Here is a 26,610-nt window from a genome sequence, read left to right on the forward strand (position 1 = left end):
CATTTGGTTCAGGTGGTCTCTGCCAGATTTCGCCACTGCACAGTTTCAATTTTCTTTTTCCATAGTCTGTTCTTTCTAAGCAATTTCCTAATTCCAGGCTGCAGTCAAGAAGGGAATGATTAAGTTTTACATCCTAGAGTGGAAGTATATATATATATCCGTCTCTATCTATTTGTTTATTTCTCTGATTATTTAACTTATAACAGTGCAGACTTGTGAATCTTCATTTTATGATGTCATTCATCATCACCCAGTGCTCTTTTATTTCATTGATCAACATTCCCAGCCTTGGCCACTGGGAGCTCTTCCACCCTGGCTTCTGCGTCCCCCGGACATGCACTCATGCTTCTGCTCTGCAGCACTTCCTCCTTGGAGCCAGGGACTCAGGAGGCACGTGACGGGAGCAGTTGGAACGATGGACTGGGGTGTCTGGGAAGGATCTTGGGTGCAGGTTAATGCTTCTGGATCCCTCCATCCAGTAAGTGTGCAGCTGAGAAAAGCCTTGAGGGAAGGAACGTCTGACTAAAGTAGTTTGGGGGCAAGATTCAGGTCATCTGTCCTACACATAGGAAGAGGAGAGGAGAAAGCTTGGGGAGGAAGGGGCTGTGGGTTTGACCTGATATGGCACCTGTTATGAGCCTTCTTTGGAACCTCAAGGTACAAGAAACTCCGTCAGAAATAGGTAGTTTCTTCTTTCTTTTGCATCATTAATCTCTCCGGACATCAAATGTGCTCTAGAGACAGACCAAATGCGATGAGAGGGTGACAGGTGTTTACCTTGAAAACAAACTGAACTATGCAATAGGATTATTTCCAGCTTCAGTAAATGACCGCTGCACGCCTTGTGCCCATTTCCCATTAGGCTTCTCCTTAGCAAGTTTAACGAGCTCACATTTTTCCACAGCTCACTGACGTTCGGGAATTGTTCCCCACTGCTGCCCTATTCTCAGCCCCTAGGACAATGCCTGGTACCACCTGATGCTCAGTAAAACTGATGCATTGCGCATATGATGGGAAGACAGGACGGGCAAGACCGGGGTGTTGCGCTTTCCTCCACCGACCACTTGTAGCTTTAGGCCTGGCTGGCGGCTCCTCGGGCTGTTTCCAAAAGAGGATGTTAGCCGGGGGGTAGTGGGAGCCAAACCCCGCAGCGGAGACGCTGCTCGCGGAGAAGGCGCGGTCGGCTACGGGACTCACTCCTGGGGACCCCAACTTTTCCGGACGCCCCGGCCGGGGGATCCCTAGCCCAGCACCGCCCTCCGGCCCGCCCCCAATGGCTTCTGGTCCGGAAGACCCGCCCGCCCCAGACAGCTGAGCCCATGATTCGCCCCGTCCGGCCCAGTCACCCGCCGGGCGCACGCAGGGGCGGGGTGGTGACTGGGCGAGAGGCGCGCTGCCCGGCGGCCTCCAGCACCCGAGTCCCACGCGTCCCGGGAGGAGCCCCCGCGTCGGTGGGAGGCAACGACCGGTATTGGGCCTGCGCCCCAGGTTCCGTAAGTCGCTCGCGGCTCGCTCGTCCGGAGGGGGAGTGCGGCGTGGGGCCGCGGTAAATAGGGAACCGGGGCCCCCGCCGGGGCGGGCGGTACAGTGCAGGAATGCGCGCCGGCCTCCCTCCCCTTCGCCGAGGTGGCGGGAAACTCCGGGCAGGGCCGGCGGCGGGCAGCGTGTGCCCGATGCCCGCGCCTGGATGCCCCGACGCGCCGCTGGCCAGGGGCGCGACCCCTGCCGGCCGGGCCCCTGGCTGCCGCCCGTCCCCGCGGAGCCCTAGCCGTGCGCTGCCAGCAGGGCAGCCAGGCCGCAGCAGCATCCCCCGGGCGCAGAGCTGCCCCGCAGTGGGGAACCTTTGTAGGACCGTGTGGGGCGCGCGACAGAAACCGCCGCATCTCCAGCCCAGCCTTGGGCCACCGGCGCATCAATGGCTGGTTCACAGCCTGCCGTATCCGGCTGGGATGGAGAGACGGCGCCACTGGTCTCCGCCCCTCTGTCCCTGGCACGGCATTGGTCAGGCACCTGCCAGTCAGCGAGGTCCCGCCCCTGCGGTTCCCCGCGGTCCAGGTGTGCAGAGGAGGTAAGCCCGCTCTGGGGCTAACGGGAGAGATGGTGGGCGGTGCTTTGCCGGCAGCGCGCGGGAGCGCGGACGCAGGTGGCTGGAGCGCGGACGCACGGCGGGAGCGCGGGCGCAGGGGCGGGGGAGCGCGGGAGCAGGGCGCGGGGGCGCGGGCGCAGGGCGCGGGGGGGCGGGCGCAGGGTGGATGAGGCAGGTCGCAGGGGGCTGCCGCTTGCCGCTGGTGGCTCAGCGCTGGCGGACTGTGGAGCGGGAACTCCGGAGATGGGTTTGCCCAGCCTGCGCTTCTCTCTGTAAGATAAATTCTAACTGAAATAAGCAGGCGACGAGAGGCAACAAAGGGCCAGGCAGTTTGAGCACAATCCCCGGCGAAGTTCACCAGTCTGCGTTAATACACCCGGGAAGGCGCGCCGGGTCAGGGAGGTGGGGGCTTAAAAGGGGCTAGGAGGGGAGGAGTGGGCCGGCTATCCTAGGGGGCGTGGAGAGGTATGATTGGCTAAAGGTGACATGATAGACAACTAGAAACTTTTTTTCCTTCCAAGAGGGAGGAGGCTGACATCCGGGGCTTAGTTGGCACATCAGGAGGATGGAATTCAGGGAGCGCTGTCCCCTTTCCGTATAAGGCACGGACCTCGGGGTCTGGTCTGTTCTCCTTTTATGGCATCTCTCTGTTCTGTTTGCATGTCCTTGCTTTTCCTTCCTCCAGCCTAACACCCTGGTCCCCCGTTGGATTGATGGGGCGCACAGGGGAGTGTGAGGGACGGGGCACTGCCACAGCCCTGCTTCCGTTGGCGTACTGAGCAGTCGCCCTGGGGACTGTGGTTTGGATGGAGACTCCGCTCTGCAGGGAGAGCCTGGCGCGCTTTGCCTCCGTTGTAAGGCATTTGGCCGAATCTCCCTCTTCTCAGCAGTCAGTGGAGAGGGTCCCATGTCGTCTCCACCTCAGGGCTGGGGTTTGTGTCTGTGCTTGGGGCACGCAGCGCTCAGGGTGCGGGGCAGATGTCTGCAGACTTTGGCCCAAGCACGTGAGGTCGCCTCCCGCTTGGCTGCCCAGTCGACTGGGTCGTCCCTGTTCCTCAGAACGCAAGGAGCTCGGTGCTGCTGAACAGCGCGGCTCATCTGATCTGTGCATGGGGAGCAGCAATAGCCGTCACCCCCACTTCCATTTGTAAGGAAGAGGGAGTCTCAGTAACTACGCTGGGCCTCCTGCGGGTATGGTGTGCGCTCCTGACCCCAGAAATAACATTTCAAATGTGAGCCTGGGGCTGGAAGGGCCACTGCGAGAAACCCTGACCCTCGCTAGTGGGTGTGGAGATGGGTGGTGGGCAGGGCCTGCCAGGGAGGTCCCCATCGGAGCGCCCTTCACCCTGGGGCCTGTGGAGTTTCCTCAGGGTCACAGGGGGCATGAAACTGTAAGCAGGACCCAACATGTAGAATAGTAACGAAACAGTCTTTGGTTCGAAATTTAGCTTCAAGAGCACAACAAATGGTAAGTAGTTACAAGCTACCTAAAAGTCAGTAGGGCAGCCTGTTCAATGGAGACTGTCAAGCAGCTGGCCACACCCCAGGGGGAGCTCATTGAGTCCGGCCTGTGTCTACCTGCTCTGTGCTGCGGTAGCCTGAAGAGGGATGTGCTGGGTCTGTCCGTCCGCTGGGCCTCCCAGCTTCTGGCTGTGTTCATGGACTTGGACGAAGCCTGACAATTGGGGCACATGCCCAGGTGTCCATTTGCGGGTGACCCCTCCCCACAAAGAAGGGGTGGGAGGGATGAGTGTGACACCCTCTGAATAAGCAGTAAAACTGATAACTCACTGTCCCTTTTTTAAAGAACAGGGAAGGGGTGCTGTTTGGCCCAGGAAGCTGATGTCTCAGCGCCTGAGAGCCAGCTGGCTGCCTGGGTTCAGGTGACTGATTCTGGCCTGTGGTTTCAGTGAGGTCACTGCTCTACAGAACCTAAACCAAAGTCAGTGATTGGGTGAGAGTGCCCCCAAACTCAGCCAGAAACACAGATTCCCCATTTCTAATGCCACCTTCTATAGGAATGGCCTGTTCTCACTTCTGGTCACCTGCCAAAGGAAATGCTTCCAACAGGATGTTTGTAGGCATCCTGCCTAAGGCACACGTGGCCAGGCCCTGCTCTGTAGACGTATAAAATCTATGTGACAGTTCATGTGACTGTGCGTCTTTAAAATTCAGTACTTCTAGATACATTTTAAACTCCTTTTGACCTTGCATTATATGAAATTGTACTTGAAGAAAAAGACTTCAATGGTTGTAGATTTTACCTCTTAAAATTCTCATAATTCATATTCTTACAATGACTGAATGACTGCCCTGCTGTGGATACCAGCTTAGCTGTGGGATCAGTCAGCATCATCACTAAGGAGACACCAGTGCCTCCTGATAAGGGGTCCTGAGAAGGACACACCATGCCCAGGGGCATTCCCACCATCAGCTGCATCTCCTGTGTGCAGACCTCAGGTAGTGTCCATTTGTGCAGTATTCTAGACAACTGCTGCCTCTGTGCTCTTCAAAAACCTCAAGGTGGGAACACACAAAGAAACATAAGGCAGTGTGCAGCTGAGACAGGACCCAGGGGCCCGATTACTGCATAAACACAATGCTTTAGAGAGGAATGGGTTGGGAAAGGGGAAGAAAGATGGCTAGAAATGTCATTATTGGGATGGTGGACAAAATTGGAAGCCAGTGATGGTAGAAAATAGTGTGCCTTCATTTCCCAAGTTTAACCATTGTCCTGTGCCTATGCCCTTGCGGTCAGAAAATACATATTCAAGTCTTGAGGACAACATGGCACAAAGTCTGAAACAGAGTTCAAAATGGGGTAAGAGTGAGAGTGGAGAGATGATAAAATTTGCCTGATAAATGGGGCCAGGTGAAAACAGTTCGTGAAGTTAGCTGGGAACCGGATGTTCGGGAATTTTTTTCTCCTGTTTTAATGCAACTTTTCTATAAATTTGAAATATCAGAATCTAAAGTTACAGAAACAAACATCTACCCTGTGTTCACTGCAGTCTAAATATCTCTTACCAATGAAAATGCTTCCGTATTTCATCTCTTCTAAGATACATCTTTTTTTCTATCTTGTAGCATCTCTGAATTTGTGATGCATGTTAAAATCAGTGCTGTCATAGCATCATGGTAGATTTTGAGCAGGTTTTGTCTTTCAGTCATTCATCTTGGGGTCAGTGGCATCTTGCATTTGATGAAATACAGTATGTTTTCTTGCTTTGTTGTGTGATGAGGTGGGGAAAGGAAGACAGTCCTTCTAGGAGCTTCATGTGTGCAGTTTATTCAGCCACCCATGTTCACCTCATAACTCCAGGCCAGATACCCTTTGTTCATGTCCACGTCCATATTTCACAGGTATTTCCAGCTGCACACTTTCCAGTCTGGGGTTCTGTCCTCACCTCTATACCCCAAACTGCCCTTCCTCTGTGTTTTCTGCCTCTGTGGGTTGCTAACCTAATTGTTAGATCTAGATGACTTCAGAATGTTCCCAGGGGAAGAGCATAGGGGACGTCCAGGTGTGTCCAAGGGGATTGGATGGTATGAGACCCTCACCCCTCTTGCTGTGGAACAGATAGTAAAGTGCTGCCTATTTCCTGAAGTGTGTGTGGGTTCCAAGTGTTTGAACCTCATTTTCCCCATTTGTCAAGGGAGAATGGTTTCCCAGGTCTGTTAAAGTAATGGAGAAGGGAACTACAGCTACCATAAAACTCTGAAATTATGTGGCTTAAGATAGGAGAGCTTTTTTAAAGTCTTTTTTAAAAGTCCTATCCCTGTGGCTGCTCTAGGGCATCAGTAACTGGGCAAGAAGATGTTACTTCCAGATCATGAAGAACATGGGGCAGATGTCAGGGGCTGGAGGTCCATATGGGGAGAATACTGATGATATGATGAATGAGAGACAGAAGCAGCTTATGAAAACTTTTGTTTTAAGTTAGAGCATGCAACTCTCAATTTTATCATTGTCTACCCCAAAAAACACTCTTTATTCTCTTCAGAGAAAAAATTGATTCCAGATACAGATCACATTCAGGACATGGCCATGACACAGGAGAGTGATGGATCGAAGGATCAAAAGGATCAAAGTGGTGCCCCAGAGTTCATTACCGAATTCAGTCAAACACAGAACTCTTTAAAAAGGTCTGCTCACACCTGATAATATGGCTCCTAAGTAGCTAGCAGATATTCCTGAAGACTGTAGAGCATTAGTTTTAATTTAAAAAACAAAAGCAACTCATAATTTTTTCACAATTATATGATTGGAGAATTTTCATATGATTCAAAAATGTAAGATGCATCAAAACATTTAAATATCACACTCTGTTCCCATAGGGTAGTAACAGCTACCAAATCTCTCTACATAGCTTCTTAAAGACATAAGGATCAGTAAGGTGAAGAAAACAAAGGCCTCTTTGCACACAGGGCACCATTACTAGGAATCAGGGCACCAGACTCCCTTTAACCTGGAAAATGCACATCATCCATTAGCAGACTGAGTGCTGGGGCCTAAACCAGTGCACAGACTTGAGGAGACACTCCTGAGAAGAAGTGAGTGTAGAGGGAATGTGCGACACTGGAAAACATCCCCAGCAGAGATTCTCCCAGCTAAGAAGATCTGCACCCAAATGTATCAGAGCCCTAGCATGGTGGACGAAGGGACAGAAGATGGAAGGCAGTGGAAATGAATTCTACAGGGACACGAGAGTCCAAACACAGCTTCCACATGGCCTCACCCTTTAAAGACTATGACCTTGGTGTCATGAGTCCATGAATCCCCATTTCTACCCAGTGAGCATGACTTGGGCACTGGCTCCATTCAAGTTCCTAGGCAGGCACTTATAGTCCCTTTTAGAAGATAAATTGAGGGATAATAAAATATTTAATTGAAAACATGCAGCAGTGAAAATGACAGGTAGAAGGGAGCTCCAAGCAGATATGCAGAATGGAACACTTAAAGCCAAGTGAGTCGTATGAGGCCACCAAATGGGTTGGTCATTGGAAGGTCACTTTCCTTCACAAAGTGAAATGGAATTCTGTGCATCCCCATGGTGGCCACACTGGAAAGGGCTGTGTAAGCTGCAGAGTCCCTGAGTCAGCCAGGTGGGCTCTACTGTGCTGTGAAGATGTCCTGAGCTTTTCTTGATGTATCTCAAGGCTCACAGAGGAAAACCAGCCAGGAAGGCTCAAAAGAAGACAAATCAGACTGACTTTTGTGTCCCTAGTGAAATCCTTTAGGATGACTGGCAGCCTGATTCCTGCTTCCTTTCTCACCTAGATGGAATCAAAATATTCATTATTCCCAGAACAAGAGGTGGTCATACCCCAGGTTTGGGAATTTCCCAGGACACACTCCTGTAGCCACCCGCTCTGCTGCCTCCAGTCCTGTGCCCACAGGAGAGGGGACTGTGCCGGGCGTAGGGAGGACAGTCGCCTGGGTTGGGTACTCCTTGCCTGTTACCGTCTCTGCTGCAAGCCAGGAGGGCTTTCCCCCGGCCGTGACTGACGGCCTGTGAGCTGCACTGTGCCGTGTGATCTCAGAGCCGCAGCTGCTTCTCGGGCCACCAAGCCTCTCAGCGAGAAACGTTTCCCCAGATCCCAGCCCCTTGCTCAGGACACGTCTGTCCGCGCTCCTCTCGGTGCTGTGTAAGCCTACCACGTGCCTGGTGTAGAACCGGCCTTGTGAAAAATGGTTCAGTTAGCATTTCCTGAATGCTTCTGTCTAGGTCCTGGGCTTTACAGTCCTTGCCACTGTTTATTCTCTCAACCAACCTGCAGGATAGCAGAGGAAGAAATATTCAGCTTTATTGAGGTAAATTTCAACACAGTAAAACTCAACTCATTTTAAGTTACAGCTCATTAAGTTTTGATAAATGTAAGTAGTTGAGTTTCCATCATCAGAATCAATTTTTAAAAATTCTCATCACCCGAAAATGACATTTTCACTCAAAAATTTAATGGAATATAAAAGGAGCTAAATATTTCCAGTGTGTGTGGCATTCGTAGCTAAGTTACAGCTAACTATATTAAGCTGCTTTCTCTGGCTCTCAATTTCTGTTTCTGCACATGTTGATGCCCATGAATGTCGGCAGGTGGTATGAGTCAGAAGAACCAGAGCTCGTGGGGGTCTCCACTCTGGGCCTGTAGAGAGGACTCTTCTCTTCTTCCCATTTATTTGGAAAAAGAGAATCCATGTTTAAAATTTATAATGAAAAATGCTTAAACATTAATTGAAATACAATATATAATGTCTTGATGCCCCTCACCAGTCCCAGTTGGTTATTTGTATCTCCTCCAGGCCCCACCCTAACCCTAAGCTTTCCATTTTCATACCGTGTCTTGAGCCCAGTCAGACCTCATTCATCTGGAAACACTGCAGCAGGCTTCCTGAGCGCGAGTGTGGTTGCTTTGCTCTATAACTCGTCTTTGCCTCCATTATCACACTACAAATTTAACAATCCCCTAATTTCACCAACTACTTGGTCCCATGGAACTCTCCCTAGTGGACTCAAAAACGTCTGTGCACTTTTGATTCCGTGCTCGGGGCCGTTAGTATGAAAGGCTTGGGAAGAGAACTGTCTAGTGTTCAGCAGGTACTTTTCACTTCTCTCTCCTGTTCTCTCCTTGTGCGTCTTGGTGAAGGTGCAGCTCCCACGTGTGGACAGGCGTCTCCTCCTTCACGAGGTGACGGGCCCTCTCTCCGACTTTGCCAGATATTCCCCCAACTCCCTCCCTCCCACCTTCTGGGTTCTTCCCCGTAATCTACTTCTGTGCTGCCTGTACCCATGTGCCCGGGAGGACAGATGATGCGCCCACCACTCACCTGACTACTTGGCCCTATTTGTGCTCAAAATATAACCAAAAATTCAGACTTTGGGGACAGCGGAGTAGGGAGCTCTATGGACCCTTTCCCCACAAAACAACTGTGTCTGGAAATTATTATTAAGAAACAGCTCTTTAATGTCTCTGGGAACTTTCTTAAGGCCACTCAGCATTTGGAAAAATATTTGCTCTGAACTGTCTAAATGTTTGTAATGATACTGAGAATCTGTGATTGAGCCACAAACTGGGAACCCGCTCCCGCCCTGTGAGTGTGACGGAACAACTGAGTGTGGCCAGTGCAGATGACAGGCAGCGCCCTCTCTCCCCAGGTTTCCGCTCACGGTGGCGATTTCTCCCCGAGTGGCCAGCACCGCCGTTGTCCTCACCTCCTCCTCCTGCCGACCCTGGGTTCTTACAGCTCTGGCTCCGGTCAGCATGCTTGAGGGCTCTGCTACCTCAGTGAGGCTCTCTGGGGTCATCCTTCTTGGGGTTTGCGAGATGGATGTTTTGGGCTTTTAGATTCAGGTCTTGCTAATAATTTGAGGCATTCTTTGGCCATTTTTTCTTTTTCTTCAAAGTCTGAAAGTTTAATATTTATGACATGTTACTGAAGAATAATTTATATATTGTTTCAAGTATATGACCTGGTGACTCAGCAATTACATCCATTATTCAATATTCACCCCAACTAGTGTAGTTACTGTCTAGCTATCAATATAGAAACATATAACAAAACTATTGACTGTATCCTCTATGCTGTGCTTACATTCCCCCTACTAATTTATTTATTTTTTGTATTAAAGTAGAATTTCCATACAATCTTGTAAAGGTTTCACATGAACAGCATTGTGGTTTCAACACTCACCCAATTGTGAACTCCCCCTCCCCCAACTTATTGCAGTCATTTTCCATCAATGTAGTAAGATGCTCCAGAGTCACTACTATTCTTCTCCATGCTCTACTGTCTTCCCTGTGACCTACCTGTATTGTGATTACAAATTATGGTGCCCCTTAAACCCTCTCCTCCTCCCTCCCAGCCACCCTCCCCAACCCACTCCCGTTGGTAACCACTAGTCCCTTCTTGGAGTGTCTGAGTCTGCTGCTGTTTGTTCCTTCAGTTTTGCTTCATTGTTATACTCAGTGAGTGAAATTGTTTGGTACTTACCTTTCTCCTCCTGGCTTGTTTCACTGAGCATAAGGCCCTCTAGCTCTGTCCATGTTGTCTCTAATGGCGGGATGTGTTTTCTTTTTATGGCTGAATAATATTTCACTGTATGTACCGTATCTTTATCCATTCACTTACTGATGGACACTTATGTTGCTTCCCTATCTTGGCTATTGTAAATAGAGCTGCAATAAATATATGGGTGCATCTGTCTTTTTGAGTCAGAAATCCTGTTTTGTTTTGGTAAATTCCTAGCAGTGGAATTCCTAGGTCAAATGGTATTTCTATTTTTAATTTTTTGAGGAACTTCCATATTGCTTTCCACAATGGTTGAACTAATTTACATTCCCACCAACAGTGTAGGAGAGTTCCCCTTTCTCTCCATCCTTGCCCACATTTTTTCTTCCTTTTGTTTAGAATTTGGCCATCATAACTGGTGTGAGATGAAATCTCATTGTGGTTTTAATTTGCATTTCCCTGATGATTAGCAATATTAAGCATCTTTTCATGTGCTTGTTAGCCATTTAGATTTCTTTTTTAGAGAAGTGTCTCTATATTTTCCACCCATTTTATATTTGGGTTATTTGGTTTTTGGGGTGTTAAGGTGTGTGAGTTTATTTATATGTTTTGGATGTTAACCCCTTATCAGATGACTGGTTTATGAATATATTCTCCCATCCTGTAGGATGCATTTTTGTTCTAGTGATGGAGTCCTTTGCTGTGTAGATGCTTTTCAGTTTGATGTAGTCCCATTTGTTCATTTTTGCTTTTGTGTCCCTTGCCTGAGGAAATGTGTTCTTGAAAAAACTGCTCATGTTTATATTCAAGAGATTTTTTTCCTGTGTTTTCCTCTGAGTTTTTATAGTTTCATGACTTAGATTCAGGTCTTTGATGCATTTCAAGTTTACCTCTGTGTATAGAGTTAGAAAATAATCCAGTTTCATTCTCTTACATGTAGCTGTCTTTTTTGTCAACACCAGTTGTTGAAGACACTGTCTTTTCCCCATTGTATATCCACAGCTCCTTCATTGTATATTAATTAGACATATATGTGTGGGTTCATATCCAGGCTCTCTCTTCTGTTCCTTTGCTCTATGGGTCTGTTCTTGTGCCAGTACCAAGTTGTTTTGATTACTGTGGCTTTGTGGTAGAGCTTGAAGTCGGGGAGCATAATCCCCCAAGCTTTATTCTTCCTTCTCAGGATTGCTTTTGGCTATTCAGGGTTTTTTTGTGATTCCATATGAATCATAGAGCTAATTGTTCTAGTTCATTGAAGAGTGCTGTTGGTATTTTGATAGGGATTACACTGAATCTGTAGATTGCATTAGGCAGGATGGCCATTTTGACAATATTAATTATTTCTATCCATGAGCATGGGATGTATTTCTCTGTATTGGTATCTTCTTTAATTTCTCTCATGAGTGTCTTACAGTTTTCAGGGTATAGGTCTTTCTCCTACATTGGGTTTATTCCTAGGTATTTTATTCTTTTTTTTTATTTTTTTATTTTTTATTTTTTATTTTTTGAGAGGGCTTCTCTCATATTTATTGATCAAATGGTTGTTAACAACAATAAAATTCAGTATAGGGGGGTCAACGCTCAATGTACAATCATTAATCCATCTCAAGCCTAATTCTCGTCAGTCTCCAATCTTCTGAAGCATAACGAACAAGTTCTTACATGGTGAACGAATTCTTACATAGTGAATAAATTCTTACATGGTGAACAGTACAAGGGCATTCATCACAGAAACTTTCGGTTTTGATCATGCATTATGACCTATAAACAATCAGGTCAAATATGAATATTCGTTTGATTTTTGTACTTGATTTATATGTTGATCCCACATTTCTCCTATTATTATTATTATTTTTATTTTTAATAAAATGCTGAAGTGGTAGGTAGATGCAAGATAAAGGTAGAAAACATAGTTTAGTGCTGTAAGAGGGCAAATGTAGATGATCAGATGATCAGGTGTGTGCCTATGGACTAAGTATTAATCCAAGCTAGACAAGGGCAGCAAAACATCCACGGATGCAGAAGATTTCTCTCAAAGCAGGGGGGGTGAGGTTCTGAGCCTCACCTCTGTTGATCCCCAAATTCTCACCTGATGGCCCCCCTGCGACTGTGCCTGTCTTAGGTTGTTCCTCCCTTGATATTTTATTCTTTTTGATGCAATTGTGATTGGAATTGTTTTCCTGATTTCTCTTTCTGCTAGTCCATCATTAGTATGTAGGAATGCAACAGATTTCTGTGTATTAATTTTGTATCCTGCAACTTTGCTGAGTTCAGTTATTAGTTCTAGTACTTTTGGAGTGGATTCTTTAGGGGTTTTTATGTAGAATATCATGTCATCTTTAAACAGTCACAGTTTAAGTTCTTCCTTACCAATTTGGATGCATTTTATTTCTTTGTGTTGTCTGATGCCATGGCTGGAAATTCCAGTACTATGTTGAATAAAAGTGGGGAGAGTGGGCATCCTTCTCTTGTTCCTGATCTTAAAGGAAAAGCTTTCAGCTTCTCATTGTTAAGTATGATGTTGGCTGTGGGTTTGTCATATATGGCCTTTATTATGTTGAGGTACTTACTAACTATACCCATTTTGTTGAGTTTTTATCATGAATGGATATTGAATTTTTTCAGATGTTTTTCAGCATCTATGGAGATGATCATGTGATTTTGTCCTTCTTTTTGCTGATGTGGTGTATGGTGTTGATGGGTTTTTGAATACTACACCATCCTTGCATCCTTGGAGTAAATGTCACTGGAGCATGGTGGAAGAACTTTTTAATGTATTTTTTAATTTGGTTTCCTAATATTTTGTTCAGGATTTTTTCATGTTCATGAGGTCTATTGTTCTGTAACTCGTGTGTGTGTGTGGTGTCTTTCTCTGGTTCGGGATTAGAGTGATGCTTGCTTCATAGAATGGGTTTGGAAGTATACCCTCCTCTACTTTTTGGAAAACTTTAAGGAGAATGGGCATATGTCTTCTCTAAATGACTGATAAAACTCAGCAGTGAAGCCATCTGGTACAGGGTTTTTGTTCCTATGTAGATTTTTGTATTACCAGTTCAATTTCCTTGCTGGTAATTGGTTTGTTCAGATTTTCTGTTTCTTCCTAGGTCAGTCTTGGGAGGTTGTATTTTTCTAGAAAGTTGTCCACTTTTTCTAGATTATCCAATTTGTTAGTATATAAATCTTTATAGTATTTTCTAATAATTCTGTGTATTTTCATGGTGTCCATGGTGATTTTTCCTTTCTCTTTTCTGATTCTGTTGTGTGTGTGTAGGCTCTCTTTCTTGGTAATCTGGCTATGGGTTTATCTATTTTATTTATTTTCTCAAAGAACCAACTCCTGATTTCATTGATGCTTTCTATTGTTTTACTCTCAATTTTTTTTCTGCTCTCATCTTTGTTATGTCTCTCCTTATACTGACTTTGTGTCTCATTTGTTCTTTTCTTTTCTAGTTTTATTAATTGTGAGTTTAGACTGTTCATTTGGCATTATTCTTTTTTTGAGGTAAGCTTGTATTGCAATATATTTTCCTCTTAGAACTGCCTTTGCAGCATCCCACAGGTTTTGGCATGTTGAGTTGTTGTTTTCATCTCTTTCTGTATATTGCTTGATCTGTTTTTATTTGGTCATTGATACATTAATTATTTAGGAGCATGTTGTTAAGACTCCATGTGTTCGTTAGCGTTTTGTTTTCATTGTATATTTATTTATATTTTCATACCTTTCTGGTCTTAGAAGCTGGATGGCACAATTTCAGTCTTTTTCAGTTTATAGCGGCCCTTTTTGTAGCCTAGTTTGTGATCTATTCTGGAAAATGTTCCATGTGTACTAGAGAAGAATGCGTATCCTGCTGCTCTTGAGTGGAGTGTTCTATAGATGTCTGTTAGGTCCACCAGCTCTAATGTGTTGTTCAGTGCTTCTGCGTCTTACTTATTTTCTGTGTACGTGACCTGTACTTTGGGGTGAGTGTTTTGTTGAATTCTCCTAAAATGAATACAGTGCATTCTATTCCCCCTTTAATTCTGTTACTCTTTGTTTCACATATTTAGGTCCTCCTATTTGGATGCCTAGATATTTATAATGGTTATATCATCTTGTTGGACTGAACCCCTTATCATTATATAATGTCCTTGTCTCTTGATACTTTCTTTGTTTTCAAGTGTATTTTTTCTGATACAAGAACTGCAATTCCTGCTTTTTGCTCTCTATTGTTTTCATGAAATATCTTTTTCATCCCTTCACTTTTAGTCTGTATATGTCTTTGGGTTTGAAGTGAGCCTCTAGTTTGCAGCATATAGCTTGTTCTTGTGTTTTATATCCATTCTCTATGTCTTTTGATTGGTGCATTCAGTCCATTTACAATTAGGGTGATTATTAATAGATATGTCCTTTTTGCCATTTTGGGCTTTGGATTCGTGGTTACCGAATGTTCAAGAGTAGCTCTGTTACCGTCAGTCTAACTTACCTCACTTATTACACTATTACAAGCACAATCTAATGGTTCTCTTTTTCCCTTCTTTTTCTTCCTCCTTCACTCTTTATATAACAGGTGTCATATTCTGTACTCTTTGTGTATCCCTTGAGTGACTTTGTTGGTAGTTGATTTAATTTTGCATGTTCTTAGTAATTAATTGGCCTACTTCATTTGCTATGGTTTCATTTTCTCTGGTGAGAGCTATTTAGCCTTAGGAGTACTTCCACCTCTATCAGGTCCTTTAAAATACACTGTAGAGAGTGTTTTGGGGAGTTAAATTCAAACAACTTTTAGTTATCTGAAAATTGTTTAATCCCTGTTTCAAGTTTAAATGATAATCTTGTGGAGTGAAGTATTCTTGGTTTCAGGGCCTTTTGCTTCATTTCATTAACTATATCATGCCACTCCCTTCTGGCCTGTAAGGTTTATGCTAAGAAGTCTGATGGGGTTTCTTTTGTATGTGATCTTATTTCTCTCTCTGGCTGCTTTTAATACTCTGTCCTTATCCTTAATCTTTGCCATTGTAATTATTATATGTCTTGGTGTTGTCCTCCTTGGGTCCCTTGTGTTGGGATGTCTGTGCACTTACATTTCCGGAGAAACTATTTCCTTCCCCAGCCTGGGGAAGTTTTCAGCAGCTATTTCCTTAAAGAGACTGTCTATCCCTTTCTCTCTCTTCTTCTTCTGGTACCCCTATAATGCGAATATTGTTCCACTTGGATTGGTCGCACAGTTCTCTCATTATTCTTTCATTCCTACAGATCCTTTTCTCTCTCTGCTTCAGCTTGTTTTCCTCTTCTCTGATTTCTATTTCATTTAGCAGGTCCTCTGCCTCATCCAATCTACTTTTGAATCTCTCCATTGCATGTTTCATTTCAGATACTGTATTTTTCAAAGTTCTTCATTCTTGAAATCCTCCCTGAGATCTTCAATATTTTTCTGTAGTTCCATGAGCATGTTTATGACTTTTATTTTGAAACCTCTATCAGGGAGATTGGTGATTTCAGTTTCACTTAGGCCTATTTCTGGTTTTTAAGGGATTTGTTTGTAGAAGATTTTTTTGCTCCACTTTCTAGAGCTGCTCAGCCCCTGCTGCAATGGTGATGGGTGCAGGGATGCAATGCCAGTGCCTTTTGAAAGAAATTTTTCCTGCTTCCAAGCTGCAGGCCTGCCTCCACTCCCAGGGCCAGTGAGCTGACCATGCCGGGTGGGACCTCTGCGTTATACGCTTGTAGCTGCCATAGGTGGGGCCACCCTCTGGCTGGCATAGCACAATGGCGCAGGCAGTAGGTTTAAGAACCAGTGCTGTTGGGGAGGATGGAGTGGCAGTCTGCATATTGCAGTGTGGGACCTCAGTGCTGCGTTGCCAGCCATGGGGTTGGAGTACCTGAAGCTCCTGAAAGTTCCCAACCTGCTGGGCTAAGGTTGCTGGTATGATTTTGTCCACCTGTCCTTTCTACTGAGCAGCAAGCTCCATGTAATTCTTGCCCCTTTAGCAGGCCTCTCACTCTTGGGAAGCTTTTAAAGTGCCCACCTTTCTTATGTCCCAGACTGGCCAGTTGTGGGTAATTGTTCTCTGCCAGTGGCAGGAATCTCAGTCACTCTGAGTATTCTGCCTGTCTTTGCTTTCCAAGTCCACTAATCTCCAGAGCACCATGTGATATGACTTTATGTACCAGGAACAGATCTCCAGGGGTGGGTGTTTAGCAGTTCTGGGCTTCTACTCCATTCTGTCTCCATTTTTCTACTTCCTGCCTGTAAGCTGGGGTGGAGGGAGGACTTATGTCCCATGTGATCATGGGTTTGCTACTTTACCCTTTTTTGTGAGGTCTTCTCTTTTCCCTAGATGTAGGCAGTCAGTTCTGTAGTCTTTGGGTTACTCTTTCAGAATTAGTTGAATTTGCAGTATTTTTGTGGTATATGTGGTTTTGGGAGGAGGTTTCTGCCTCACTCTCCCACTACCATCTTTTTTCCAAAATACTTCTCCCTTAATTTTTAAAAAGGAAATTGAGAAGAGTATGACAAACTCCCTTGGACATATTACCCAATTGTAAATGTTACCATATATGGTCCATATTGTGAAAACATAACTCAGAGATCACATTCACTCATAAATAGTTCAGTGGGTTTTCTATAACAGGTAAAGGTTTGTTTTTTAGAAACCAAAGATTTCTTAAGATAACAAAATTAATAACTCTTTAGTACTACCTACCATCCGGCTCATGTTCCGATCACAACAATTCCTGGTAAAGTGCTTCACAGGTACTTTGCTGCACCAGGATCCAAATTGCAGCATTTCACAAATGTGAGGCCGACTCTGTGTCTCAGGGCTTCTTGTTCACCACAGCACTCCTGCTGATGGTGCGTTGAGATACTGGGAACTGTTCCAATCCTGGTTTCTCAGCCTTGGTCCCCTGACCTTGGGTGTATGAGGGGTGGAGGTAGGGCACAGTTGCTGTTAGAAGTGATCCTGTGGGGAAGCCTCTGCCCATCCACCTCTGATCAGAAATCCCCCTGAGACCTCTGCAGTGTGACCTGACACCTGCTCCGCAGACACGCTATGTCATTGCCATAAATGGGGGAGGGGTTCTGGTGGGAGAGCTCACTGCTTACAGTTGGTCTGCGGTGGGATGTTGCTTTGATACCAGTGTCTCCCCACATTAGGCTCCCCATGTCTCCCTTGGGCTTTGCCCTTGAGGTTAGTAGTATGCTCTGCATTAAGTCAACACCATGTAGGTGTGGCCTCTAGTCTGTGCCCTGTGGTTATCCCTCCTTTAAGCACAGGGAAATTGAGGCTGGGACAGGCAACAGAATTGTCATGAGTCTCCTGGAGCTCTGGGTTCTAACCTTAAAGGCAGTAGTTCCCCTTGGGTGTCCCAAGCCTGTCTCCCATTCACTCAACATTGTAAGAAAAAGATCACTCAGCTCCCAGGATACTGAGCCCTCATGCCCAGGCCCCAGCATGGAGCTGTGCCAGTAAATAGCCTGGCTCCCTCTGCACTTTTGAGGACCCTGTTGGTGGCTTTGCTGGTGCCCTCGGACTGCACCCCACTGCTAGGATCCACCCTGCCTTCCACAGGACAGGTGCACCCAGGCACCCTCTTACTCTCTTTCCCTCCCACAGAGCAGCCCTCCAAGGGGTTCCCTTCTCCATGGAGAGCAGGAAGGTGGCTCTGGGACCCTGCAAGACTGGGAGAGAGGTGAGACGTACCAGATGTCCCATCTTTATCATCATAGGATGAACCCATTCCCTTCACCTGCCCTGGTGGCTGCCTCATTGGTACAGGGCCAAGGCAGCAGCCATCCTCAGGAAGTGACTTGCCTGGCCTGGCTGCCTCCCTGTGGGGGACGGGGCAGGAACTGCATCAAGTGGTGATGAGTGAGCAGCACACAAAGAAAACTGAAGCAGATGATGGATGTCCTTGTTCCAGTGCCGAGTGAAGATCGGTTGGTTGGTGTGTGAGGGGAGGGGCCGTAGGCAGCGGTGGCCGAGGCTTCCAGCAGGACGGGCTGCCTGATCAGCCCCTGTGGGATGAGGCAGGTCCTCGGGCTGGGGAGGAGGGCAGACGTGCTGTCCGTCTCAGGCTGCCCCTGGGAACCACCGCCTGCAGTGTGGAAGGTCTGGCACCTGGTGGTCACCTGCAAAGCTGGGGATGGATGCAGCCCCCGTGCCCGCACATGGCCCGGCTGTGGCTCGCAGCCTCCTGGTGAGCAGGCCTGGGTTTGTGTTGCAGGCTTTTGTGACGTTTGAGGATGTGGCTGTGGATTTCACGCAGAAGGAATGGGAGCTGCTGAGCCCTGCGCAGAGGACCCTGTACAGACACGTGATGCTGGAGAACTTCAGCCACCTGGTCTCACTGGGTGAGTGGGGGCTCCCCTCATGGCAGTTTTGCTTCCTGTGCACCTAACTACCTGGGGTCTGGCTGAGACCAGGCACTACTCCAAGCCCAGAAGACACAGCACACCACCGCCCATCTCAGCCAGGTTCCCCACCTTGCCAGTGCTCTCCTTACACACAATCAACCACCTGACTGGAACAAGGAGGGCCTAGAATGCATGCTTTCAAGCTCATTCCCACCGCCCAGGTCTGGATGCCAAAAATAGCCCCTCAGGCTATAATCAAGAGTGACCTGCCCCTTTTTCCCACTAAGCAGGAATTCCCTGTTCTAAACCAGACCTCATCACTTGGCTGGAACGAGGGGAAGAGCCCTGGAGGGAAGAGAAAAGACATCGGCCAGGCCCTTGTCCAGGTGAGGGGAGCCTTGGGTGGACACTGGCCTTGCAGGTCAGGGATGGCTGTTCAGAGGCACTGGCAGGAAGCTTTCCTCCCATACCATGGCTTCTAAGGCTGCCTGGCCCAGTGTGCCTCCTACACCATCATTGTCTTGAACAAGTAAGGGCATGTCCTAGGTTCCCTGACACCTTCCTCCTGCAGGAAGCCCTCCTTCTCCCCAGCAGGCTTTCCCACTGTGGCCTTGCTGACCACCTGGCTCTCTGAGGCAGCAGTGGGGTGTCTTCTCTTTGTTATTGTCCTGCAGGACCCTGTCCATCCCATCTTCCACCTCTTCTTCTCTCCACCATTGTCTCTGGGTTCACTTCTTCCTTTCCCCTCTTGTGCCCCAGAGGCACTGCCTTTGGGGGGCTGCTCTCTGGAGTTGGGCACCATGGGGACTGCTTGTCACTGTTCTTTTCCACACCTGTCAGCCGGACTCGCTTTCTTGGAGCAATGGGGGTTCCCCTTTGGGCCACTTGTTCCCTTCTGTGTGCCCCGTGGGCCTCCCTCTCTGAGACTCTTATGGTCGGATCACAGGAGATTCTTCTGAGAGCTGACGCTCCTTTTTTGGCTGTGGACAAGTGTAAGTTTGTAGTGTATGTTCTTATTAGGCTGAAGGTGTTGGTTTTAGGCTTCATTTGTCCTTGGTGATACCTAGGCCCTTCTTGGGAAACCTCTTAGCTGAATCAAGTTGAAGTGGCCGTCATGTGCTTGGAAGTCTCCTTGTGTCCTGCTGCAGGAATCCTCGCTGAGCCTCGGCCGTGAACACATCCTGTAGATTGTTGTCGTTTCTCAGCTCATATGTCTTTGCTGATTTAGTTGACATGTGTGGGTCGGTCTGAACTATTCATTCAGTATTTGTGAAATGAATTTTAAGTCTTCGATTTCACAACAGCTGTTCCATTTCTCCCTGATGAATTGAAGTGTTATTGTGTCATTATGGTAACACTTTGTTCCCATTCTTAGTGTATAGATGTAAGACTGTGATGAGCTGTGTGGACAAATCTGCAGGTTTCACTCTCTTGGGGGCAGTCCTGCCTGTTCCCACTCTCACCCTCTTCTCCCACTGTTTGATTATTTTGAAACAAATCTTGGTCATCGTATCATTTCATCTCCAGTATATAATAATAGTATTCTGATCTTAATAGTATGTTCACTAGATTTGTTTTGATAGCATTAACCATTTAACATGTTTTTGTACCATGTGTCTTTTAAATTTACATCCTGCAGTACATTTTGCCAACAGTCTGAAATTTTTGTAACTTCCTGGACTCAACACTTAGTGTTTTGCTCTGTATTCTTGATGACATGTTTCCCCATCTGTGCCTTCCTCTAGTTGTCCAAGAGCCCATTTTATGTCTGGTGCTGTCAAAGGGAGTTGCAGACAACATTTCCTCTAACCCATGAGCCCTTCTGCATGGAAGTCAGTCTAACCAGTATTCAGATATTTCCATGTGGGTCTTTGTAGGTAGAGTCCAAATACCATGCCACATGCAGACCTGCAATGACAGGCAGTGTGTTCTCATGTGCACACCCCTGTGTGAGCTGAGAACTGTGGTTCCCCAGCAAATCCCCTCAGGCAGCTTCATGGTTCTTTCCCAACTCCCCGTTCCCCAAGGCCACTGCTACTGTGGTTCTGCCCAGTGGGCAGCACTTGGCCAGTTCTGGAACTTGGTGTTAATGGAATCCTACTGGGCCTTCTATGATAACACCAGCATATTTTTTATTTGCCCCTGACCTGTGGTCTGCATGGAGGTGAGCTCATCATCTCACAAAGTTATCACAGTATTGACTGTACACCCTGAGCTCTACAGTCGCTACCATAACTAACATATATTATAACTTGAAGTTTGTACATCTTCATCCCCTCACCTTGTTTTGCCTACCTCCCCAGCAGCCCGTAGCCCTCCTTTGTTGTCCATCATTTTGTTACCTATCAGTCTGTTTCAGTTTTGTTCTTCAGATCACACTTACTGGTGCTATCACACAGTATTTGTCTTTGTCATATTTGAATTAACATAATGACTCAGGACCCATGAATGTTGTCACAAACAGTAAAATTTCATTCCTTTTTAAGCTGAGGAGAATTTATAATCTAGATGATGCTCTAACTGTAATTTAGAAAACAGACTATGGAGGAAATCATTTTTCAGTGTGTACATTTCTCTCTAAGGGAAGATACAAGCTTTGAACTAGATGCAGGAGCAGGGCCTGTGAGGGGTACCCTTGTGCGAGGTGGTGGCCCAGGCTGCCTTACCTGTGACCATCCTGACTGGGCACTTTCTCTTCAGCAGAAGCAAAGCCAGAAATCCATCTGTTTCCCGTCAGCCACCCACTGGCCTTCTGCGGTCAGCACGCCCTCATCTGGCACACAATTCATGACCATTCTACTCAGGTGTCTCCAGGCATACATGCAACAAATTACCCACAGGGAAAGAGTCCTGGCCTGGAGCACCAGGAACAAGAGCAGGAAGAACTCTCTCATCAGAGTGACTGGAGTGATAGGGCAGAAGGTCAAGAGACAGAAAACTCCCCGACCTTGTTGAGGAGGGGGAGTCAGACCTTGCGGGCATCTGTCAGCTCAAACCCCACTAATGCAGTAAGTCTGGATCAAAGGAACACAGTGGTGGAAATTGATAGTAGCCAAGCCCAGAGGGGAAATCCTAAAGAGACAGGCAAACTGTTAAAAGAAAGAGAAAATTTGGGATGGGAAGTATTCAGATGTGCAGAGTGTGGGCAAGGCTTTAGCCAGAAGACAAAGCTACTCGAACACAGAAAAGCACATCATGGACAGAATCTTTTAACATTCATGGAGTGTGGACAGGACTTTATTGATAAGTCAGGACTATTCTTGCACCAGAAGATGCACCCAGGAGAGAGTCCATATATGTGCAGGGAGGGTGGGCCAGACTTCAGTGATAAGCCAAACCTCGTAACATACAAGAAGACACACTCAGGGGAGAAGCCCTTTATATGCAAGGAGTGTGGGCAAGGATTTCTCCAAAAATCATCTCTGGTTTCTCACCAGTGGAAACACACAGGGGAGAAGCCCTTTGTGTGCAAGGAGTGTGGGCAAGGATTTCTCCAAAAATCATCTCTGGTTTCTCACCAGTGGAAACACACAGGGGAGAAGCCTTTCGTGTGCAAGGAGTGTGGAAAAGGCTTTGTCAGAAAATCATACCTTATAGTCCATCAGAGGACACACTCAGGGGAGAAGCCATTTGTGTGCAAGAAGTGTGAGCATGGCTTTACCACAAAATCATCTCTGGTTTTGCACCAATGGACACACACAGGGGAGAAGCCTTTTGTGTGCAAGGAGTGTGGACAAGGCTATACCCAAAAACCAAAGCTGATCTCCCACCAGCGGAAACACTCAGGCCAGAAGCCTTTTGTGTGCAAGGAGTGTGGAGAGGGCTTTATACAAAAATCACACCTGATTTCCCACCAGTGGAAACACTCAGGCCAGAAGCCTTTTATGTGCAAGGAGTGTGGACAAGGCTTTATCCAAAAATCTTACCTGATCTCCCACCAATGGAAACACTCAGGCCAGAAGCCTTTTGTGTGCAAGGAGTGTGGACAAGGCTTTATCAAAAATTCACAGTTGATCTACCACCAGTGGAAACACTCAGGCCAGAAGCCTTTTGTGTGTAAGGATTGTGGACAAGGCTTGATGCACAAATCATCTCTGGTTTCCCACCAGTGGAAACACTCAGGCCAGAAGCCTTTTGTGTGCAAGGAGTGTGGACAAGGCTTTATCCAAAAATCAAACCTGACCACCCACCAGTGGAAACACTCAGGCCAGAAGCCTTTTGTGTGCAAGGAGTGTGGACAAAGCTTTGTCAAAAAATCATACCTGATCTGCCACCAGAGGAAACACTCAGGCCAGAAGCCTTTTGTGTGCAAGGAGTGTGGACAAGGCTTTATCCAAAAATCTTACCTGATCTCCCACCAGTGGAAACACTCAGGCCAGAAGCCTTTTGTGTGCAAGGAGTGTGGACAAGGCTTTATCCAAAAATCAAAGCTGATCTCCCACCAGTGGAAACACTCAGGCCAGAAGCCATTTTTGTGCGAGGAGTGTGGACAAGGCTTTATTGAAAAATCTTACCTGATCTCCCACCAGTGGAAACACTCAGGCCAGAAGCCTTTTGTCTGCAAGGAGTGTGGAAAAGGCTTTACCCAAAAGTCATCCATGATCTACCACCAGCTGAAACACTCAGGGTAGGAGCAGTTTGTTTGAGTGATGTAGGTAAAGTTTTAGCTTTAAATCAAATCTTCTGAGACTTAAGAAAGTACTCAAGGGGTAGCCTATTGTGTATATAGAGTGTATTTAAACTTTAATCCAAAAATTATCCCTAGTGTCCCACCTGTGGAAACACGGGTGAGAATCTATATAGATGCCTGTAGTGAGTGGGGGTAATGTTCTCTCTGGCAGTCCGGCCTGAAAAACACCAGAACTCATGCTTAAGGAAGAAGTCTTTTGTATGCAAGGACTGTTTTTAGTCTATACCAATGAGTCTGACCTCATCATGTGTGAGAAAATATGCTCAGGAGAGAATCCTATAGCTTTCCAGGAGAGCAAGCACTGGAGTACTGACAAGTCATACAGCAGTAGGTGATGACACAGTTATGAGAGAGGCAGTTGTGTGGGGATGTGCACAAGGCCTTAGAGGACAGTCATCTCTCCCCTGGTCCCAAGGCACACATGGAGACAAGAACCTGTGTGTGATGCAGGGTGAGAAAGATGAGTCATAATCATGCCTGTGGATATCAAAGCTTCCAGTCAATGGGGAAGTACTTGTGTGCACAGTGTGGCCAAAGCTTTACTTAGAAGTCAACAGACGCACAGGAAATCTGATCACCATCTGTCCCCTCCCCATCAAAGTTCCAGAGGAACTTCAGGAGCCCCTTGACTAGGGATGCATGAGTAGCAATTACTGCAATTTCTTTCTTAAGGGGCTTCCTTAAGGGAAGGATCAAGGTGCAGTGAGCTGATGGCTGAGTGTCAGCACCTCTGGGTCAGCCTGTAGTGGGCTGCCCTTTCCATCCAGTAACTGCTGCTTTACAAAGCTACAGCTGGTCCTGTGACCTCGCTCACAGATGTGTCATGGAGGCTGGGGGTAACTGCAGGACTACTGAGACTTGAACTTGGAGACTTTCCCTGAACAGGAGGAAACATAAGTCTTTGTCTTCATGAATATTTATAGCAGATTCTGAGACAAGGTCCAGGTTTGAGAAACAGATGCCTGGGGAGGGGAGGGAGTTACCCAGGTTACTGGGGGAAATGTAGTCTCTCTCCTGGAGACCAGGCCTTCTGCCTGGCTGGGCATCCTGTGTGCTGGTCTGATCCAGTGATGACAGCCCGGGGATAATGGTAGGACTGTTGTTGACACATCCCCTGTGAGGCTACACAGCAGTCCAGACTCTTCCACCAAACGCTCCTGTTGCGCCCCCTCCCAGCCACCCTTGGCTCCTCCCCATGTTCTCACACACTAAATAAAAGCCTTGTCTTATTCGGTATCATCTCAGTGTCTCCTTTACAGAGAGCCGACACACAAGTGGTACCCAGAACAGCCTCACAACACGGGTGGTAAAATAGGTATTTGGGGAATATCTCGCTGCACAAGAACAAATCTTATCTGTCAGCTTCTACACCCTGGAGTATCTTCTGCTCTTGTATCCTAAACCCCACCTCCCTCTTCCCACTACCTAACTGCCCAGACCACCTCCCAACATGAGTGCACCAAGCTCCTTGATGTCACTCTCACCCGCTTCCATCCCATAACCTCAGAACATATTCTGCAATCTCCTCACTTGCTTATTGATGGAAGTGTTTCGAAGGCCATCTCCTCCCAGGTAGGGTATGCCATCACTGAGGGCTATCATGACAGCCAGTCCTACCTGCCCTGGGAAGTAGTTGAGGCAGCTGCCCTCCCCGCAGTGACGACTTCACACCAGCACAACTTACTGCACTCACCAGAGCTCTTACTCTCACAAAAGGTAAAACTATCAACTTCTATGCAGGCTCTGAATATGCTTATAATATCCTGCATTCATATGCCCAGATCTGGAACAAGAGGATTCCTAACAGCAAAAAACACCCCTATGCAAAATGGACCCGTAACTCAAGATCTCATAGAGGTAGCACTTCTACCTCAGAGACCTGCTGTATTTCATTGCAAAGGCCATCAAATACTACCTGACAGGATAAAATCGTGGAAACATTATTTGTGGAAATAACAAAACTGATACAGTAGCAAACAAACAGCTGTCAACCCTCTCTCCATTCGCTGTTTCCTTTTCCCTCTTATCCCTCCCTAGTCACTCTATCAGAACTAGCTGTATGCAAAGAATGGGGCACTACAAGAAGAACAATGTTGGTTCCTCCATGGAAAATTGGTCCTTCTGAAGGCTTACAAAATAAATTACTTTCATCTTTCCATGGCCAGTTCCATGCCAGATCATTCCCTGTGTTCCAGTTCCTAGAGCCCACATACATCTTACTCCTGGTCTCAGGACCTCCCTACAAAAGATTATCACCTAATGCTCTGTATGTGAAACCACCAACATGCAGGACCTCCCCAATTCCCTGCCCTTCAGTTCTGGGGATACCTCCCCAGCACTGACTGGCAGAGTTTAGCCATATGCCTCTGGTAAAGAACTAAAGATACCTACTTTTCATGGTTGACACCTCTGGGTGGATAGAGGCCTTTGCTACATCAAACAATTTCTTCCACAGTAGCATATACCCTACTCACTGAAATCATCCCCGCGCTTTGGACAGCCAACCTCTATGCAAACCGATAATGGACCTAAATTCAACTCACAGATCACTCAAAAGGTGGCCTCTTCCATAAATATAACCTGGAAATTCGACATCATGTATCAACCCGAGACCTCAGGTAAGGTAGAGGGGGCTAATCACCTCAAGCAAACCCTAACCAAGTTTTCCCTCAGGTTCATTTGGATTGGGCTAAGCTCCTGCTCTTGGCCATTTTTAAATTCTGGTCTCTCCCCCACAAACCTCTTTATGCTTAGCCTCTTTGAGGTTCTGTATGGAAGGCCCCTTAATACCATCAGTTTTTCCACCTCAAACTCAAAGATACCATTCCTTCATGAATTATTTACTTATAACCCTTAGACATCTCACCTGCAACTATGCTGACTCCACCCTCCAAAAACCCTCTGACAACCTACACGCCCTCACTGCTGTGTTCTACGATCTGAAGACAGGTTATTTATGAAGCCCCTCAGTCTATCCTAGGGTCTAAAACTAAAAAGAATGGGGCCCTTTCAAGTAATCCTGATGACCCCAACTGTGGCCAAATGAAAAGGTCATTCCTCCTGGGTCCACTTTTCCTCTCAGAAAGGGTCCCCTTTTCCAGCTCACACCAACAGGACACATATCCCTGAAGATCACTGGGCTGCTTCCTGAGGATGAAGAAACTGATGGCATGGCTAAACAATCCCATGAGTCTCTCTCTTCATAACTTTGCTTGTTTCTTGACCGTTCTAATAGAAGCACTCTTCCATTACTTGGCATGCACCTCCTTAGATACAATAATCCAGGACCTATGGCTACATAGAATTTTCCCAGATTTCTCCCCAAGGCAAATCACTACCTGTACCTTGTGTTCTGCTCCAATCCATTCTTTGTCAATATTACTCATCTTCTTAGCTCCTAACACCACAGCAGAGACCCTTCCTAAATATGCCAGTCAGAAACTGCCATATGGCTAGAATCATCCAAACCTTTAGTTGGACCATCCAGCCA

The 26,610-nt window shown here is 46.7% G+C and overlaps 2 protein-coding genes and 1 long non-coding RNA gene across 20 annotated transcripts in view; 2 read left to right on the forward strand and 1 right to left on the reverse strand.

The window, feature by feature from the left end:
• The window catches only part of NINL (ninein like), a 167,575-nt gene that overhangs the window by 58,299 nt on the left and 82,666 nt on the right, over window positions 1–26,610 (forward strand). The window lies entirely within an intron of this gene.
• LOC108387170 (uncharacterized) lies at window positions 1,292–24,354 on the forward strand. 17 transcript variants are annotated; one of them, XM_073223072.1, is made up of 5 exons: window positions 1,292–1,546; window positions 17,691–17,766; window positions 18,301–18,427; window positions 18,718–18,816; window positions 21,134–24,354. In XM_073223072.1, exons 1-5 carry the CDS (start codon window positions 1,320–1,322, stop codon window positions 23,059–23,061), a joined length of 2,457 nt encoding a protein of 818 aa, XP_073079173.1. In that variant the 5' UTR covers window positions 1,292–1,319; the 3' UTR covers window positions 23,062–24,354. The 17 variants fall into 17 exon arrangements, with proteins under 17 accessions (XP_073079173.1, XP_073079176.1, XP_073079175.1 ...); XM_073223075.1 differs by having other exon boundaries at window positions 18,742–18,816; XM_073223074.1 differs by having other exon boundaries at window positions 1,294–1,546; window positions 18,742–18,816; window positions 21,131–24,354.
• LOC140846509 (uncharacterized) lies at window positions 7,542–16,908 on the reverse strand. Its single transcript, XR_012125670.1, has 3 exons — window positions 16,779–16,908; window positions 9,298–9,490; window positions 7,542–7,861 (listed from the first exon to the last, which is right to left on the reverse strand). It is a non-coding gene; the product is annotated as an uncharacterized lncRNA (long non-coding RNA).

The sequence above is a fragment of the Manis javanica genome, chromosome 15 (genome assembly GCF_040802235.1).
Source record: "Manis javanica isolate MJ-LG chromosome 15, MJ_LKY, whole genome shotgun sequence".
Lineage (NCBI taxonomy): Eukaryota > Metazoa > Chordata > Mammalia > Pholidota > Manidae > Manis > Manis javanica.